General features: G+C 42.5%; 1 protein-coding gene across 1 annotated transcript; it reads right to left on the reverse strand.

Moving 5' to 3' along the window:
• Window positions 1–1381: 1381 nt before the first annotated feature.
• On the reverse strand, window positions 1382–13904 carry LHCGR (luteinizing hormone/choriogonadotropin receptor). The gene is given in 11 exon segments (XM_057385791.1): window positions 1382–2624; window positions 4859–4939; window positions 6194–6379; window positions 7588–7662; window positions 8277–8345; window positions 9877–9954; window positions 10045–10119; window positions 10647–10721; window positions 12352–12426; window positions 13793–13874; window positions 13877–13904. Coding segments are annotated over 11 exon segments (2067 nt in total).
• Between the last annotated feature and the right edge of the window lie 6486 nt (window positions 13905–20390).

The following is a 20390-nucleotide window of genomic DNA, read 5'->3' on the forward strand; positions in this document are numbered from 1 at the left end:
ATGAGTACAGCTGAGCTTACATCCACAGCTTTAATACTGATTGAAATCATGGCATTAAGCTGAAGGTAAKAGTGGGTCAGAGATGTTATTGTGAATTCTCACAATTATAAATTGAATATAAATTATCTAATGATAGAGCAATCACTAGTACAAAGAATTGCTTTCATTAATGTGAAGCAAATTGAGCTTGCAGCGCAGTGTTTTGGCAACAAGAGGAGTGCTTTGGAACTCAGTTGCTGTCACAGASTTGAAAGCAAAGGACTCAGTTGAAAAGGAGAGTATAAAAGGTTTARAGTCATTGCAATAGTACCACTTTCTTATGGGTCAGACTCTGCACTTACTTACATTAGGAACTCAGTTGCAAATCTGGACCCAGCATTTAGCAGGATCACTTAGCATCAGGCAATGCCCAGTGAAAGAAAAGAGAGGTTTTAAYGGGAAAACATTGTCACTGACAGGAGTTCATCACCTGGGAATGGAGCTGGATCATGAGTGCTGAAGAGGCCCCAGTGCCTTCCTGAAGGCCACTGGCACTGGTGATGTCACAGAGTGCACGGGTGAAAATGATTCCTGAGACTGTCCCAGGAGGGGAAACAAGGCAGCATTTGCTTGCCTGTGCAGGAAGCAGCTCTCTGMTGCTGAGAGGGAGCCTTCACAGTTTACCTGATTTGTGGGTGTGCACACAGGATATCCTAAATAGAGTCCTGTGTGCAGCAGAGGGGAGGGTTTTRCATCTCTTGATTTCCTAATTACTCATGGCTGTGCATGGGTTAATAATTTAAGTATACTACCCACCAGCTCAGTCTGAACTCTAAACTGCAAAATTGCTCTTAACAGAAGTTTAGTATGTCCACTTTCCTTCTTGGTGACATCTTTATAGCTTAGTGCTGAAACACTCCTCTTTACCTGTGTGTAGGTGGCTGTGTAATTGGAAGTTTCTGTTGGTGAAATGGAGGCATCTAGTTTAGTRCCTCTTTCTTTAAACCAACAATGCCAGCACAGCTGAGAGGAATGAAAAAAGAAGCAATGAAAGGTAGCAAACAGGCTTTAAATACTCCAGGGAAGCAGATCTGGAGAAAAAAAAAAGCCAGGCTGCAATTACTGTAGTAGCTGTTTACTTCAGGAGCAACTTGACTACTCCTGGACTTTTCTGGCTCCCCATAAGGAAAACTTTTGCCCAACAGTAACCTTCCACACCTGTCACTACAAAGGAAGAGAGGGGAAAATACCACTTTGAACATCAGAACAGTTATGGTGCATCAGAATTACCAACAGGCATTTTTATTTATTATCAAATGTTCCAGATATTATAAAATAATCCCTAGTCACTATGATAATCACAAGTGGCCTTGCAAAGTGCTGCACCTGTTGGTGCTCCGGGTTAATTTTCCTTGGGAGGTTTCTTGTCCTGTGCTGCAGGATAGGGCTTCTCTAAGGCTGACAARAGCAGGAGCGCTCGGGAGGCTTTGCTGGGGGCTGTGGCAGCACCGCCGTTCTTGCAATTGGAGTTATAAGCAGAGAAATAGTTCATCCTGTAAAGCTCTGCTCGGCTCTTGCAGCAACCAAACTTGCTCATCAGCAGAAAGAAATCCCTCCGAAACGCTTTGGTGAAAATTGCGTAGAGAAAGGGGTTTGCGCAGGAGTTGACAGGGTAAAACAACACCAGCAGGATCTTGGAGTTGGTCACTGTGATGAGAGGAACTTTGAAGGCGGCAGATATGGCAAAAAAGGAGATGGGAGCCATGCAGGTGAAATCTGTGAAGATCAGTATTGCCATTCTCTTGGCCACCTTGGTGTCTTTATTGGCAGCTACCAGCTCTGGGTTCTGCACAGCAAGGTAAATCTTGATGTAGCACGCACAAATGACAACGAAGGCGACAACATTGAGCGCCAGGATCAGCAGAATGTAGGCTTGGGAAAGGCTGGTTTCGATATCCATGGGCAGACAGATGCTGACCTTCATGTAGCTGCTGACCCCGAGGAGAGGCAGAGCAGCTATCCCGAYGGAGAAGAGCCAGCCCCCGAGCATGATGGGCACGGCGTGGCGCAGGCGCAGCTTGCGCTGCAGCTGCATGGCGTAGGTGATGGTGTGCCAGCGCTCCAGGGTGATCACCGTCAGCGTGTACACCGACAGCTCGCTGGCAAACACCGTGAAGAAGCCGGCCGTGCTGCAGCCCGGCCCCGTCTGCCAGTCGATGGCGTGGTTGTAGTACTGCCCGCTGGTCTGCGCGTCCACCGAGGCGATCAGCAGCAGGTACAGCCCCATGCAGAAGTCGGCGAAGGACAGGTTGCACATGAGGAAGCGAGGGACRGTGAGCTTGTAGTGGCTGGTCAGGAGAACGAGGAGCACGGTGAAATTGCCGGCGATGGCCAGGATGTTTATGAACCAGATCAGCACTCGGAGAAAGCTGTAGCCCAGGATGTCCTCGCAGGGATTGAAGGCGTCTGGCTCTGGAGTGCACGTGAGGACTTTAGGCTGACAAAAGTCATACTCGAAGTCAAAGCCGGCCATTTCGCTGTCATCGAAAATGGTTGAGTAGCTGTAGGGAGAGCTTTCTTCGTCTGTCCCAAATGGGTACATGTTCCTGTCCGCTGACCACAGKGATGTGTTGCTGGAGTCATCTCTGTAACCATGAAACACCCATCCCCCCAAACAGAAGTGAATTATTTGTTACATGCCCCTCGCATTCTTTTGCAGAAGACAACAGATAACAGTTGTTTTAAAACAGTGACTTCCTCCATGTGTTTCCACGGGGTGTTTACAAATAACGAAGCCTTGTAAGGATGCTTTGTGTTTGGGAAGCAGCCTTGGAGAGCAGCAGAGGCCATAGTCCCATCCACAGAAATGCCCTCTTACACAACACAAATTGCTTGTTTGTCAGCACTTTATTGTGACTGCTCTGTGAGGGAGCCATGGTTCTGGTGCTGCCAGTCGGCTGCAGCCCAAGCTACAGGAACACTTGATCTGTTGGATTATGGCTTTGATGCATCGAGGTTCACAGGCAGCTGGGGAAGCCATACTAAGATAACCTGTGGATTTTAACTCTGCACCTCTGCTCCCTTTAGGAAAGGCACTTAGCAAACAAATTCCTAAGACCATGTGTGGTTTGGGAGGTGCTGAGGAATTTGATGTTGTCGGTATTATAAGGCAAGGAGTAGAAGAGGAATTTATTAAGTATAGGCTGAACCCAATGCCTAATGAAAAATTTTGTAGGTTTTTAAGGTAGACCTCTATAATCTCTCAGTCATCAAGAGTGAGGTGATAAGCCCACCAAAGAAGCATTTTAAAAGCAAACCCTGTCTTTTCTGGCACTTTCCAGCCCCCAGAGATGCCTATTTCCCAACTTCTCAACCATCCTGACTGWGAGTGGTGGGCAAACACTAAGTCTGCAGCGTGAGACTGGAAAAGCATCTCTATTGAGGACAACTCTTGAGAAAATGGACAACTTTAGGATAATTTATATACATGCTTAAGCTTCYGCATCTAATGACACAGGCCCATGAAACGATACTTCTGGAGAAGGGTCTTAACTGGCAAATGAAACTGAGCTGCTTTTCATCTATTCCTGTGGGGCAAATAACTTCCCAAGCTTTTTATCCTAACTCTTCTYTCTGTATATGAAAAACTGCCCCATGTCTGGCGTTTACTTGCCTGGCTCAGACTGGAAGAGGAGGGAATACGTTTGATTCTAGTAACTAATAAAAAATGATTGTGACTTTCTGAGAGGGCAAGTAAACGTGCTGCTGTGCGCAAGCTGAATTTTTGTGGTTTGTGGGGTTTTTTAAAATAACTATTAAGAACTCAGGAYTTTCAGATGGTTTCTGCTATGGTTCTGGAGCCATTAAGCCCATGAACAATAGTCTTACTTTAATTTGCTTATTATAAGGTCTGCTCAGAGAATTGCTGGGATTGGGATTTGCCAAAGGAAAATGCTTCAAGAGCCAATAGGCTGGGCAGAATATTTAACACACAGCAGGAGGGATACAGATGCCAATCCAAAACAAGCAGACAGATAAAACCAAATGGCAAGTGTAGGAGGCCTCACCAACCAGCAAACAAGATACTGTCCAAGGAAGTAACTATCCCAATGAATCAAACACATTTCAGCTGTATTTAGCTGTTGGAATTTYGCGACCATAACCTTGTTTCTTCTAGATTTTACAATGCTTTGACGCCACGTCAGGGCAGCTAAGAGTTCCCAAGGTCTCCCATTTAGAGGGATGAATAAAAGCAAATACTTTAACTTCCCCCTTAAAAGTGGGGTTAGAGCCTGTGTCATCCAGCACAGCCAACACAACAGTTTTGATATTAGCCTTTCTCATTGTCACACTGAACACTGTCAAACAAAGCTGTGATGATATGAAAAGACAAGTTTAGACGGGGTAAACCACTGGAATGGGGTGATCACACTTCTAACTCAGGGACTCCATTCTACCATGAAAAACTACTGATATGCAGACTTCTAATTTTCCTTTCTATAGGAAGAAAAAATGTTAACAGTAGCAGCTTTTCTATGAATCACACCAACAAMTGCAATTATTTCAGGGAGTCGAAAAATCTCCATGTAGGCCATTAACTTCTGTAAATATTTGATCAATGTTTTGAAAGCCTTTCAAGAATTCAGAAGACAAACTGGAATGAGTAAAGCTCATGAAATCATGAGGGTTTTTTTCCTCCCCTTTCCTTTTGACCATACAAATCTTGGTTTAATGATAGTAAAATTACCACTGTTGCAAGTTGTAGGGATGACTGAATTGGCAGGCAAAGACATGCTTTGTGAAAAAATAGATGTACAGCAGAAAGGGGAGGAGGTCTGCAATTGCTACTTCCATCATCTCTGTGCAGAGAGGTACTTACAGCATTTCGTTAGCCGGTTTCCTCATGGTGCTTTCACACTCTTTTGAGAAGTTTTCAAAAATGGAAAGCAGAAAATTCTGTCTGAAAGAAGGATAAAAAGAAAGTTAAGTTTCAGGCTGGATTTTGGCCAAGGCCTTGTCTTCTCTGCAGAGTGCTCTTCACAGACATGTAAGGTAAGCTAGAGCTGGCCTCGTGGCAACACAAATGTTCCTACAGACATCTGGAAGTGGGAAGGGAAACACATCAAATACTGTGAAAATAGGCAGGGCCTCATGGGGGGTGTAAGGACAGTTTATCAGTTTGGTTGTCTTTATCAGAATGAATACTTTTCTGTCCCAGAATTGTTCCTGCATTTAATGCACTCAGAGATGTGATCTGTGACTGCAACAGTTCAGTAGSCATGGAAACCCTTGACAGCAGAATCTTTTTTCTCTTCTTGCAGAATCAAGAAGCCCACAGCAAAATGAGGCAGGCAGAGAAAGCCTACAGCACCACCCCTAATTTTGCCCTAAAGAACTGGAATCTCCTCCTGCTTGTCCAGGACACCCGTGAAGTGAAGGATTAGCAGTGATCAGGCCTCTCACAGCTGCCAGCTCAGCACATCCTTTCTGTGGCCTTCATTTGGGACAGACGAGAAGCGAGGCACCTTCATGGCCCAAACTAAACTCGTTTGGGGCTGCTCTGGCTGCCAGAGACAGCTGAGGGTTGGTTTATTTGAGACATAAATGCCAAAAAATGAGCTCCATTGTCTCAGACTAACTGCCCCAAGTTAGCAGATGCAAAGCTCTTCCTGTGCCACGGTTTCCAGCTGTGGGGAGAACAARACTGTCTATTTTCCAAAACGGCTGGAACTAAACCAGAAACCTCCTTCTGTAGGCATGTGGCATGCCCTAATTTTGATGGCTGATTGAAAGTTTGGCCTTTCCACTATGTCATCATATCACCTGTATTAATTAAGCTACACAGCTGAAGGCTGCAGAGGTTTATTTTTTTTTTAATTAGGGCAATGTGCTATTGGTAAGGAGCTGTCTTCTGTGTGCCAGTAGGTTTCCAATTCAGATACCAGGAAAAATACAAGCTTTAAGCAAACTTAGAGTAATGTTTCTGCTGGTAGATCCAGGGCACAAGATGAGATCCATTTCTGCCCTAAAATGAATGGACATTATTTTCCTGACCTTAGCAGGGACTTGCTGTTTCCTGCAAGGCCTTGCAATGTACCACAGCATCCCTGTAACTGGAATAAAGATACTCAAACTCTGTGAGCTGAATAAAGCCAAGCTGCCATTTTAGAGCTTCTGAAGCTGTGCAGTACAATAAGGTGCTATTGGGACTTACTTTTCTGTCCTTAGATTCCGAAAAGCGCAGCAGTGGCTGGGGTAAGTTAGGACAGCTTCCAGAAGACTGCTGAATTTTTCCAGTGGTGGCAGCCTCTTTAACGAGTAAGAAGATGTTGCATTTAAGACCTGGATGGCCTCGAGCCCGTAGCTAGGCAGGGACTCCAGTGCTGTTGAAGAAATGTCCCTGTGAAACAAAGAGAGCATTTGCTTTGCTTTTCATCCCTATGAAAATACCACCAAAGCGTGATGGCAGGTGACAGCAACTGGTTTGTTCACAAAAGTTTAGATGTACAAAGCTGCTCCAGCACCTCCTGCCCAGCTCAGAAACATGGTCTGTCAAACTGCAGAGCAGCAGGGTGGGAGCATCCCTGTGCTACAGCAGCTCCAGCGAGGCAAGGAGCTCCCTTTGTCCTGGGGAAACTGAAATGACTCCAGGGGCTGTGTCCTGACCTCTCTGTTTGAAATCCAAGCATGGAGTGAGGGACGCCTCTTTAAGCCAGAGACAGGGAGAGAAGGTGGGYAAAAGGGGCTCTCCAGCCAGGTAACAGGTAGGACAAGCTCCTGGCTTTCTGCTTGGCTCTGAAGGGCTGTTSTAGGTGCTTTAATTAAATGGCTATTAATTAAAACCCCAAAGGAGTCCATCATTCTTGTCAACACAGACTTAAGCATAACTTAASCATTTTGGCTTAGAGTTCCTACAGAGGGGCTGCTTGTGTGAAGAAAGTCCATCAGTGTGACAAAGGATTTTCAGAGTCAGGCCATTAAACACAGGAAAAAAGGCCTCCAATTGTTAAAGTGATGCTAGTAATGCCATGTGCCATAAAGCACCAATAAAAGGAACAAAAAGGCATGTGAAGCACCTAGTGCTATTTACAGTACCACGCTGTGTTACATTGCATGGAGTAACAACCAGGGCAGCCCTCCAGTAAATGCTTGATTAATAAATCATGAGGATGATAATAATCAGTTTTATTCAGCATAAGCTGGCAGCGTGCAATGAGCTGGTTCACTTTTACAAAGAAATTCTAAAACAACACATATTGCCCAAACATATCCATCCTACCAAAGGAYGAGTTARTTTGCACTGTCAGAATATAAGACACAGGAACAGGATCAGGAGGATCTGACACAAATAAAGCAAAGGCCAAAATATCTAAGAGGTGGAGGTVAATGCCAACACTAGAACTGGCTGAKAAGCACCTGGCATTKTGCAAACTCCTTTCACCCTGTAATTTCATGGCACCTCATGGACAGGTTCCCACTTTATAYACAGAGGGTAAGAGATCAAATCTCCCTCCAGACTCAAAGSCTGTGTTTGCTGTGGTGACCCAGCTTTGGTGGCACAGGGCTGTTCCCACAGGACACTCAGGTAATGGAGCTGTGGATACTCACAGGACATCGGGGCCTGTGGCCCCTCTCAGGGCATCGTTGTGAAACCGCCTGAGGTTCTTATTGTCCTTCAGGATCCTGTGGAACCAAAAATGAACTTCTTTACATCAGTATTTTAAAAATAACTTTTTTTTTGTCTCTTCTTCACAGCTGTTTTAATTCTTTCTCCCATCAYAGTGGTGGTTGTTGCACTGCCTGGCTGGGGTGTGCTTGTATTTCCCCCTTGACATTTACTTCCTTTGATGCCATCAGATCATTATCATCTACACTTAAATCTGATAAATTCCAAATTCTTCTGACCTAAACCAGGAACAACCAGGCTGCTTCTTTCACTACAGTAGCAAATTTACATTTTGCCTAATTTAAAAGACTAGTCCCCCAGTGTGTGAGAGGCATTAAAAAGCTATTGATGTTTCCAGACATAACTATAAATTCCTTAGTTTGGGCTACTGTTTCAAGTTTGAAACTAATTTATGGAATTTTGTTAAGAATGATGAGCTYTTCTCACAAAAGCTGTACTATTTTAACACATGTTGCTTCAGGAAAAGCAGTAAGAGCTGCAGCATGACTGAGACACAATGACACTGAAAGATGTGGTTTTTTCATGAGCACTGGAATCTGTAGGAAGAGCCTTTGACTGTACTTACAATGTTATTTACGTTTAAATTACTGAGGAGGGAAAACATACTCACAATTGATTCAGCTTTGTCCCATTGAAGGCATGGCTGTGGATATCTTCAAATCCATTTTTATACAATTTGCTGGAGATGAAAAAAATGTAAGGGAAAAAGATKTGGAAAAGGTGAGATTATGCCATGTACGACAAGTTTAAACTTTGATGCTGCATTCGTTTTAATGATTAGAGGGTCTACTTACAAAGAATGAAATTAACTATAGTTCTTAAATTAAGAAAAATGCAGTTTAAATTTTCTAAGAACCTTCCTGTTCAGCTGCTGAAGTGTGGGGATCACCTGACTCCATTTGATACAAGGGATCTACCTCAGCACAATACTAAAATTAGTGATAGCCTTAAAAATCATGACAACATGTAGGATCAATTTCCCAATCCACAAGAAACATTAACTGTTGTAAAGGCTAAATTAGCTGTTTGCAGTGCAAAGTATAGCTGCAGGGTGACTTTACACCTCCATGGCTTACTTGTGTTTCACCAGACCACTGTAATGTCATGAGAGGAACTACTGCACTAATTACAGCTGACAACACAGGGTGGAGTTAACACCTAGCCCTACAATTAGGTAGGCAGCATTATAAGATAATGCTTTTCTTCTGGTGGTGAGTTCCCTATCACAAAAGGAAGGGAGAAAAAGGACTGTTGGCTGTTTCCTGACTTAGACTCCCTCCCATTGAACACACTTTAGGGTTACAGTAAAGACTTTAAGCAMCTTTCTCCATCTTTTTTATGTTCATTTTCTTGCACCATTAGTAGAATCATAATTTTGCTGGAGTTATTTTGAGAACTTGTTGGGAGGAAAGAGGCTCATAAGATGAAATGATGCACTAATCTAAGCAATTGTTCCTCTTTAGTGTCGTGTAGGAGTAGCATTCAGTCACATTTATGCCCAGCTCCTCTCTCGTTTCCAGAACGTATTTGGTCAACACAAAATCTGTTAAATCAGCCTCATGAAGAGTCCATCAGCTGCAGTCCTTGCYCATGTGCACAGCTTCTTGCCAGGTGCAAATATCCACGGGGTTTTGTGCAGGATGAGCACTGACTGGAGCCTGGCCCCCAAAGGTTGGCTTCCCTGGGCTCCCTTGGGTTTTGTGGCCACACCACCCCACAGGTGGCCTGCTGCCTTGGGAGACCCAAATTTCAGCCACATCCCACCAAGAGGTTCAGCTTGTGATTTTTCCTCTTCCAGKGCTACTTTGTGGAAGTTTTTGTGAAGATGAATGAGCTGTGAAATCACACACGGTTCTTGCTGTGCTGGCAGAGGACATCTCTGCTTTCTGCTGCTTTCTGCATTCCTCAGGTGGGGCTTTTATAGTTTCTGTCCTCCTGATGGTATTTTAACAACCAACATTGCATGGAGGATGAAGATTTAGATCCTTTGTCCTATTTTCTTTCCTAAGTGAAATTACCTTTTGGATAAAATTCTGCTCTTCATCTTGAAKAACATCCCTATGTTTCTTAAGCACATCAGATTCAATTCACAATACATGTGTAAAATTTTATGGGGCTTAATGTCGAGATTTTCATGAAGTCAACCCACTTCCCTCAAGCAGATGTGTTATCCTCACAGAAGGATCTGAACCTAGGATTATTTTACTCACAGTGTCAGTGATTCATTGTTCATCCCTTGGAAAGCATTTTGTGGTATAATTGTCATACGCAAATTATCACAGAGCTCCCTTTGGAACAAAAAAAAAGGTATTTTTGTCAGTGAGTCARGAACAAGATGGAAAACACTCCTACCTGGGTTAGGTTGGGTGTCTACTTACAAAATAAAATGAGCTTCCAGTGAGAAGATCTGTGTCAGGTCTGGAAATTGTCTTATTCCAGTGTTACAAATGCTCCTAGAGAAAAGCGTAATTGCCATTTACAAAAGAAAGTATTACCAGAGTAGGTGCAACGAGGAGTTGATTTAGTAGGTTCAAGTCTAATAGTGCCTTAAAACGTGACTGAGAAATACAGTTTTTAAATATGCTTGTGAAGGCCTGTAAAATTCACATTTTGTACAATTCTCAAGCAGTGCCCTAGAGGAGCAGGATATGTTGTCACTACATTAAGCACAAGGGAGAGATTTTAGTTACCCCTTTTGTTTACCACCCTGCTGATCTGAATGCTTTAATTTAGAAGYAAGCACTTACCAGGATTGCTTTGCAGACTTCTGTTCTGACCCATCACTGCCCCGCCCTTGCCTATTGAAAAACCTATCAATAGGTTAACTCTACAACAAAGTTATTGTCAGTGATCCATGTCCTTGTAGCTTACTGAAATGCATAAAAACCCTTTTCCCTTAGGCTCCTTCATTTGATTTGTCTACTCCTTTAAAGAAAAGAATAAATAAAACAAACAGAAAAGGAATAGAACTCTTTCTTACAAGTATTTTAGCCTTGGAAGATTTCTGAATGCTCCRTCCTCAATGTGCAACAGATTTTTTGTGTTCAGGATTAATCTGTAATGAGGGAAAAATATTTCAGTATTATAAACATAATGGATATGGGAGAGTCCTGAGTTCTGCTTGTGACTTKCCTTCTCAGAAAACAGCCTGCAAATATGCTGCCGGGTGCATCTTGAAGCACTGTCGGTAACAAAAACGGCCTGCAATTTTTAGGCAGCCAGAGGAAGGTAACACTGCCTGAATTCTCATGGCTCTCTGAGATGATCTGGTTTGGATATCCTGGTCATTGGTGAGAGTTGGCATTTTGGGCTTGGATGTGGGGCTCTCTGTGTGTGTGTGTGTACCTGGTCCCTGCCCCACAATCAGAGCCCTTTTAAATCACCCCTCGTTTTCATTACATTACTGATGCTGTTYCAGCCAGGAAAGGCAGTTCCCCAGATGGTTTCATGCCTTAAGAGCACCATGGACTTCCTCAGAGCAGTGRCTGGTAGGAGTGGATCAGAAGAAACTGGGAGAGAAGTGCATGAGAAATCCTGCCTGCTAGTGGTCACCCCAAAAAATGGGCAGATCTCTTACTCAAGAAGTATTTTCTCCAGCCAAACTATCTGGTAAAGATAGTGTTTGCCCAAAAGACCAATAACTGCAGGCCAGCTCCCTCCCCATGTGTCACGTACAAAATACAAAGGTTTTAACATGTGAGATGGCAAGAAAAGTTGAAATTCAAGAATGCCCTTGAACACAACTTCCCTGATCATCCATTGACTGTGGGCTTGAGTACAGCTTGGGACATCAAGCCCTTGCAATGTGAGTCCCAYACAGCACTCAAGATTTAAGGAAGTTTTCTTGCAARTTTCCTGTAGCTCTTTAATACTCTYGTTTAGCTTTTGGCTTTTGAAARACAGGCATACRACAGGTAATTGCATGGGGTCAAAGCTTTTATTCTTTTCCTAAGCCCACYGTTGATTCTACTGGAAGCTGGACCCAATCAGAGGTTGACAAATCTGTATSCCTTTCTTATGTGAGTAACTTACTTCAGTGATGCTCACATATTAAATAAAAGAGATGGACTTGTCCTCACTCAGTTGCACAATTTTAAGCCACTCGCTAGTCATGCTGTGTGAAAAAAACAGTAATGACATTGAATCAGATTTATAGTTTCCAATTTCACTAAATATTTCAGAGCATTTTCCTGAGTCATTGCTTTTAACTCTTTCTCTCAGAGGCCTGTGCTATGCAGGTCAAGTTTAAAATCACTGCGTGTTCTGTTTGAGTAATRTTTTAGTGCTCCACAGAAGAGCTATGCATACTAAGCAGGTGTATTTGACTACTGGAGGGCTTTGAAAAAGTCATCTTCAAAAAGAAGGATTTCTCTCATCTGTTGTCATCTCAAATTATTCCCCCACTTAGGAAGCTTGACAATGCCAGCAGCAGCAGACACAGAGCTGCACTGCTGCCTCTGAGCTCCCTGAAAGCACTGGGGCTCTGTGCAGGGATGTCTTTGTAGAGCCAAATCTCCAAGGCCAGGCTGTGCAGAGTGCTCGCTGTTTCATGTGGTACTTTGGAGAGAAATGTTTCTCATCATAGATCTCAGTCAAAGCCAACCAAGGTAACTGAGATGTGGCCCAAGAATACTCTGCAGACTGTTTACTCCTTGATGATCCRAAACCACAACGTGGATGCTCACATTTCAGACAAGGTGGGAAGGCTGTCAAAGGCGCTCGCTTCTATTCTCTCCAGGGAGTCGCTCTGAGAGATTTCACTGCAGTGCAAACAGCAGACACAAAGCAACACATTACCAGAGACGACACCTGTAATCAGCTTTCCACTTTGTATTTCCTTCTTTTATGCACATTTGTTCAATCCCTCCYACCAATCTTGTCCATGCCTCACCTYAGACTTCCTGARCATTTACATATCCTTATGYATATGAATGACTTATGGCATRAGAATAATTTATAATYTCATTTTCAGAGAGTGATGTGTTGCCAAATAGCAGATTTAGAGATYCATAATTTTAAAAACTGCATTTTCCAAAGTAGCATTAAATCTCAATGTTCTACACACTAACTGCAGAAAACTACATWAATCTCTACACTGTTAATTTGSAGAAATCCTTTAAAAGCACAGAARRAGGTCAATTAAATTCTTGTTATGGAAGGGAAAATGAAAAAAACACTCTGTATGGAGAACATGACATGTGTACAGTTTGAGAAAGTGTAGCCTCAAGTCATACAGGTAGGAGAAATTTTATAGATTTAAGTCGAGCTCCAGTGTGAAAATGATTAAGTTCTCATTAAAAATTCAGATGCAAGTGAATGCAAGAATACAGTGCCCCTGGATTCTACTCTAATACTGTACTGCAGYTGGATATKTGCAGCAGAGAAGTACAAAATGTGCACCTTGAAAAGAAAGCTGAATCTCCTGTGCTGCTGCTTAGGTTCTGGGGGAGGTCATTCCCCTGCTCTTCACTGCACTGCTGTGTCATCAACTTTGTCSTTTAGAGGCCACTCAATGYAGACAAAATAAAAAATAAWAAATAATAAATAATGGAGACTCAAGCATGCCATCTTTCAGCTGGAATAACAGCAGAAATGAGGCAAGAGGGGTAAGACATGGGTACAAAGCCAAGGCTCGGGAAACAACCCAGAGCCGGTGTGCAAAATTGCAGCATTTACAAACTGAAAGAGCAGAGAAAGAGCTCAGTCCTACTGATCCCCTGCCAGGCTTATCTCTCACTGCAAAATGCTGAAGAAATATCTTATTTGGGTCTTCTGTAAATGTATGATCACAGAATGCCACGGCTGTYATTGCAGTGGTAAAATTTGATGATAGAAATCTACCTGGTTTGCTAATCAAATGCTCCTCTCATCAGTTACTAAGCTGTATCCAGTTCTCTCAGACATGCTTAATATTTCATTATTTGATCTTTAAATGGCTGTTAAAAATGTCACATTATCAAGGATCTATTATATACTGTTTATATGAAAAGGAATGCTATGTTGATCCTTCCCCTGTGGGTTTTTTTCATCAATAGTGTGTATTAGCCACACTTTTTTACATTATTATACAAGGATGGCTTTTGTAAGAAATTAAGGAAAAGCCTGTGGAAAATATTGACAACTTACATGATGAAGGCATCTCGAAGTCCTTCAAATGCATGTGATGGGATTACTTTTACAGGGAGATGAGTAAATGATCTGAAAAAGAGAACAGAGAGAGGAAAKGGTTGTAAGACATGGTGTTTCTTTTTTTTGAATTGTACCATTATGGCAGGGAGAATAATAAATAATTATTCTTTATTTTTCCTGCAGTTCTCTGTACCTCTGGGGCCTGATCCATTTGTCATTGATCTCAGCTAAATGGAATTTGAAAGATATTGGGTCAGTTCCTCAACAGCATAAATTAGAGAGCAATCGCCATCAAATCAATAATAATCATAACTTATGAAGTGAATTTATAGCCTGATGAAAKTAGGCTGCTACATTCACAGTCATAGGAAAGCTGTAGGCTATTTAAAGTTAGATCTCCAGAGGTAGTGGCTTTCGTGTAAAGTTTTCTCTATARAACAGCATCTTTGTGTTCCTTGCACCATATTCTCCTCCAATGCCCCTGGAATATTGCAGTGTGGCATCCTGAATTCACTGGCAATGTTCTGCCTGTGTACAACGGCTGAGATAATGGATTTTTTTAAAAAACACATTGCATCAGTGTGGTTAATTGATTCAAAGCATGTGTATATTTTCCCTCCTAATTTTTCACTTTCTTTGACTAAGAAGTTAACAGTAATGTGGGAGACAGAGTCACATTTTACCATTCTCCACATCACGGTACTTCTACCAGCCAATTTATCTACCCGTGACCACACACTCCCCGACAGCGGCCATACAAAAATATTTAACATATTTCAAACATTATCTCTGTGAAAACAGACAATTGCTCAATTTTGCTTTAGAATTACAATTATCTRCTCAGAGACATATGTTTCTCATCCTTAGGCTCAAGGCTTTTTGACTGAAATGTTTCTGTGCTATTCGCATAAAGTGTTTTTCATGCTTATCATAATCCTTTATATGAAGAAATAYGTTTGTGATTGTCAATGTTCATATTAAATGTTTATCAAGTGTATATAAATATAAATATATATATGTATATATATGTCATACCTATACATTATAATGGCAGGCTGTCACACGTACTGTGTCCAGGACTTACAAATCTGGATGTACTAAGGAGCCTGGAAGTCAGTTCCTACGAAGTCACTGTTCMAAACAGTTTGCATGATTTGTGGCAAATCATTTAGTTCCCTTGTCTCCCTGACAGTAAACTGGGAATAACAATGGTTCCCCACCTAACAAGGATGATAWGAGGATGTACATATTTGTTTGTGATTGGGTCATACCTGTCTCTAGATAGATGCTGGCATGTTTTGCTGTGTGTGAGGTTTGGTTAAATCAGAAATAAAACAAAGTCATGCAGCTTGAAGAATGTATTTTTTCCCTGAGGGGTAGAGACAGGTAGAARTAATTTGCAGTAGGATTTAACACTCTGAGCCAAAAGGAAAACAGCTGGAGGAACAAGCAAAAACTAGGAGCTGAGAMAATAAATGTTACATTGTACATGCATTATATTGGTGTGCATCTCGGCATATTCCACCTTGAAGAATTGTGCACCTAGGAGCCTGTTAAAATACTGAGGTAAGATCCTTTTATCCCCTAAAATGTGTTTGCCTCACAATTCTAGGGCGAGCCAAAAGATAACACTAGAAGGACATCCAATTTGTCAGGCATAACATTTGCCCTTAATGAAGCCCCAAGGGAAGTCACCAATCACCTCCTTAGTTTCTGTGCACCTTAGCATGGCTTCCAGGAGGATCTGCTCCAGGATCTTGCCAGGCATGAAGGTGAGACTCAGTGGCATGTATTTCTTTGGGTCTTCCTTATTTCCCTTCGTATAAATGGGGGCTGTGTTTCCCCTTTTCTTAATTCCATCAGCACTTTAGCTTTCCTAATCTGACCCTGGCTGCTCAGTTTGTCTGCATTCCTCCCAGGGTACCTGTCCCCRTTTCCACCCTCCATAGGCTTCTCTTTGTGTTTGTCTGGGAGCTCCTTCTTCATCCATGCAGGCCTCCTGGTGCTTTCCCTGACTTCCTCTTCGTTGGGATGCATCATTCCTGACCTTGGAGCCRATCTCTGAATATCAGCCAGCTTATTTGGACCCCTTTTCTCTCCAGGGCTTTATTCCATGGGATGCTGCCAAGCAGGTCCCCAAAGAGGCCAAAGCCTGCTCTGCTGAAATCCAGGTATTGAGCGTGCTGTGCGCCATCCTCCCTGCCCTGAACTTCAAACTCCATCAATTATGGCCCCGGCAGCCAAGGCTGCCCTTGAGCCTCACATTCCTCACCAGACCCTCCTTCCTCRTGGGAACACAGCCCACACTGCACATCTCCTCCTTGGCTCCTCTGTCACTTGRAGATASAAGTTATCATCAAGGGATTCCAGGATCCCCCTGTATTATTTATGTCCTGCTGTGGTTGAAGCCCCCCTGAGGATCAGGAATTGTGAATCTGAGGCYATTCCGCTCTACAGATGTCTCATCCCAGCTCAGTCTTCCTGGTGGGCTGGCCTGTTCAGATTTCTTTCTGACAGCACTCGGATTGTGTGTGATACTCAGGTATGGTTATTCAGCTGATGAGGCTTTTGACAAAAAATGGTTTTACAAAGCTACAAAGCTTTTATACATCTAACTTGCCCACTCCTGGCCGCRCTTCTGTAGCTCACGAAAGGAGGGATGCACCCATCTTTACTATAAGTTACAATTTTGAAAGACTATTGTTAAAGAATAAACTTTTGCACTTTGATGAAAAACTGTAACGTTTCTTTCCTATACAATGCGTCATAACTCGCATACTTGTACTCATTGCTGTCATTCAGGACTGACAATGTAGTTCCACAGAACTGGAGGACCTTGCATCCTTGGAAAAAGAAGGAAGTGGAGAGCCCACCTTCCTGGCATTCAGCGGCCCTTGGCATTTCTGTATATTATAAAGCACGTTTTTTTTAAGGTATGATATTCTAGGCAGTAAGGTTTGAAATGGCCAAGCAAAATATATTTAAGGCTCTCCAGGAACTGCCACCACATAGACTTGAGCTCYAAAAAAGCTTTTGAGAGCTCTAGATGTCCCAAGAGCTCAGGGCCACTGGCAATCCTTTTGAGAAGGAGTCAAAGACCAAGCCCACTCACAACAATGGAAGAAATCTCCATATTTCAGAACTGGCCTATTGCAAAAACTGTTAAGTTTAGCTGATAAATAATGATAATATAAAAAACACAGGCCAAATAGAAATAGATATGGGTTGGTTGTTATATTTTAATATGTCTATTTTATAGCATTACTTTATCTTTAATGCCCAAATGGGGAACACATAAGATAGACTCTTGCTGGCAAACATTTTATTCAGCGGCATCCTTAAACCTGGGAGGATTGGGRATATTGACTGAAACTAGAGCTGAAAACCCACTATTTTCCTGTGATTTTGATCAGCTTCTGGAGGGCAATGTAAAGGGTTGACACTGATTTTTAAAGCCCAGATAATGGGTATTACCTACCTGGATCAGGAACTGTGATGCTGGATCTATCACACAACCACCCGAAGAACACCTTCCCCTAGAGAGTGATGGGTAAGACAATCTCCTATGGAAGACRCTCTGGCCCTGAAACTGAAGTCTTTTGACAATCCCAAAGAGCCAAATATGCCCCTGATGCAGACATGGTAGAATACTCTACTGCTCCAGGCTTTTGCCACCAAGATTTGTAATGGATATCTTGCAATTTGGTGCCTAATCACGTGCCACTCCCCCAACTGCAGAAGCTCTGGACACAGGGGCAGACATTCAGGTACAGCAACATAAAACTCACTATAAAATGAAGGTTTTGAAGGGGCAAAAAGATCTTAAGTTATCCAGTGCACAATAATGTACAGCTGGGTTGGGTGCCTATCCAACTAGACTTTGTTTAGAATTATGAAAGTACATATGAGGCTTCAAAAGAGGGAATCGTGTTTTGTTTCAAAATATAACGGTGAATTAAAGATTATTCTGATTATGCCGAGACTAAGAGGACATGTAGCTGCTGTAGCCAAAGAGCATGCAGAAGTGTCTGAGTAAAAGGTTCTATGGKGTTTGTGTAATGTCCAAACCAAAAACAGGAGCCTGAGAAAAAATGGTCAATTCAGAACTGTACAAACCCCATCATTCTGCAACCTATCAGAAGTCTAATAATTCTGAAAACATTTTTCAGCTGTWATGTGACAAAGCAAGAATAACTGATGGAAAAAATGAATGAAATTTCCCTCCAGGAGATATACTAGGGATATGACAAAGAATCAAAAGTATATTTGGAAGTACAAGTCATTACAGAATCAGATTTTAYTCAGATATAGCTAGAGTTACATGTTGGAGCTTATTTCCCTGATTGACCATACAATTAAGGAGGAGATTTCTGAGGTCTGGTTTCCGTGTTACAGTAGCACTCATGGAGGACATGGGCACTCCAGGAACTGTGCTGGAACAACCTAAACCAGTATTTTTTCCCCCAAATTATTAATGCACTTGCAAGCACCATGCTGCAAGTGGTGCACACAGGTACAGATGTGCCCATGAGGGGATAAAATTAACATTCTCTGGCTTTGTCTCTCATACACAGAGCTGTGCAGGGGAACAAGAGAGCTGGTAGACGGGTAAAGTATGGAAAGAGAGGCACTCAGTGCAAAAAAGCTCAAAAAGCAGTATGAAGAAGAGAGGGGCTAAGGAGTAAGAGAGGGTAAGACAACTAAATGGATAAGAAGAAACTTGTATGGAAACCAAAGGAAAAGAAAGAAAAGAGGTTGAATAAGAACTAAATAAGTGTGAGCACAGATGTGCACCTGCARGGTTAGCGACTACATTTATCTGTACAGCTTTGTAATTGTATGATGAACGCAAGCTTTCCACTAAAAAAAATACACAAAAGGGGAGATATTAGTAGTATAGGTTCATCAACAGATCAGGTTGGAAGCAGGAGGAGCTGGATATGTCTGTGAATGCAGACAGAGAGACAGGATTTTTTTTTTGCCTTTAAGTATAAATCTTTTCTCCATAGGAGTATTGAGCAGAATCTTGGTTAACTCTTTTCTGACTGTAAAGTTGATTTCTATAGTCAGGCTAATAGCTGGAATTTGTGTACAATCATCATGATTAAATATTAAAAAAATAGAAAGGATTTTTTTTTCTCTTCTTTTTGCCCATTACCTAGCCCTGTTGCTTTCAGTGGGGCAGAATTGGCAGCAGCCATAAACCCATTATCTGTCCTAACATGATCACTGAGGTTGAGAGTGGTTTTTTTCTTGGGGTGGAAAAAAAGGAGAACTAAAAGACCAAGCCAAAACAGAGAATGACTAAAAGCATGTAAGTTTAGATCTCTCAATAACCTCTCTGGGCTGTGATGTGCATGCCCTAATAAACAGGCTTCATCCACTGCCTGTTCTGTGTGTCCTGTGAATGCTGGGGAAGAAAGGTGCTTGTTTCAAAAATTGTGGAGAGCCCCTCCAGTATCTATGGACTCTGCTTTCTCTGACACTTAAACTGACACAATGAAACAGGGAGGGAACAAATCCAGGACAGAGAATTTTCTAGAATTTCAGACGTTGCAGGAATGGTTCTACATTAACACAAGGTAGGTTTTCTTGTTCCTAAACATTCWCGAGCAAGGGAGAAAGGGAAGAGGAGATCAGGGTTAGTACCATSTCTAGGGAATTTCAAGAGCAAGTTAAATTTACAAACAAGTCAGATGAAAATGGAAAACACAGAAGGGTCATAATACRAAAACCCCATGCAGAGATAACCAAGGGATTCTAGAAATGGCATCACCCTATCTGCTGCTCCTCTAATCCCACAATTTCACGCTACGATTGTTTAGGGCAGGGCTGTAACTGAGCCCATAAACAACACAACACTTGAATACCAATATATATCAATTATTTGGTCTGGTCTCCTGGATAATGAGCTTGGTCTAGGGTGTGGGAGTGGGGAAGGGGAATACCCATGACACCTTGTTATTTTAATGATATCTTAACTYCCAGCAAAGTAGTAGATAGAAAATTATGGTGAACCACCCTGCAGAGATCTAAAGAGCTGTCAAAACTCACAGCAGCTTTTTTTACTATGAGGAGGAAAAGACATTATTCTATAACTTGTTAATCAGCCRAACATCAAGAAGATGCAAGGATCACAGAGAAAAGGATTTTGAGGCGTCAGTAGAGAGGGACAGTAAATTACACAGACTCTGGGAGAWGTTACAAAAAGTCCAGTAGATTTGTGAAAGCAAGAAACCAATGTTAGAACTGACATAAGGTTTAAGACCACATCTCAACCTTCCAATTAGGTTTCTTTAAAGCCAACCACGCCACTACGAGTTGCTGGTTTTGGAATGGGTAAGGCAGTACATACCTCCTGCCACAGCAAGAGCACAGCAAGCCCTGACACCTGCACCCCGATGTTCTGCCACTGAGGCTGCCCGGAGAGCGAGGCAGTTTACCCCTTGAGAAAAGGTGCCGAAGGGATGCGCGTCTTTTCCAAGGGGACAATTCTGCGTCCGGATTTGTTTGAAGTTAGTTTGAAAACTTCATTCCCAAGTTCCGCGCCTCCGYTCGGCGCGGGATGCTCCGAGCCCGCACGGCCGGCGCAAAG

The sequence above is a fragment of the Malurus melanocephalus genome, unplaced genomic scaffold (assembly GCF_030028575.1).
Source record: "Malurus melanocephalus ecotype Western Australia unplaced genomic scaffold, MMel_1.1 scaffold_867, whole genome shotgun sequence".
NCBI classification, from domain to species: Eukaryota; Metazoa; Chordata; class Aves; order Passeriformes; family Maluridae; genus Malurus; species Malurus melanocephalus.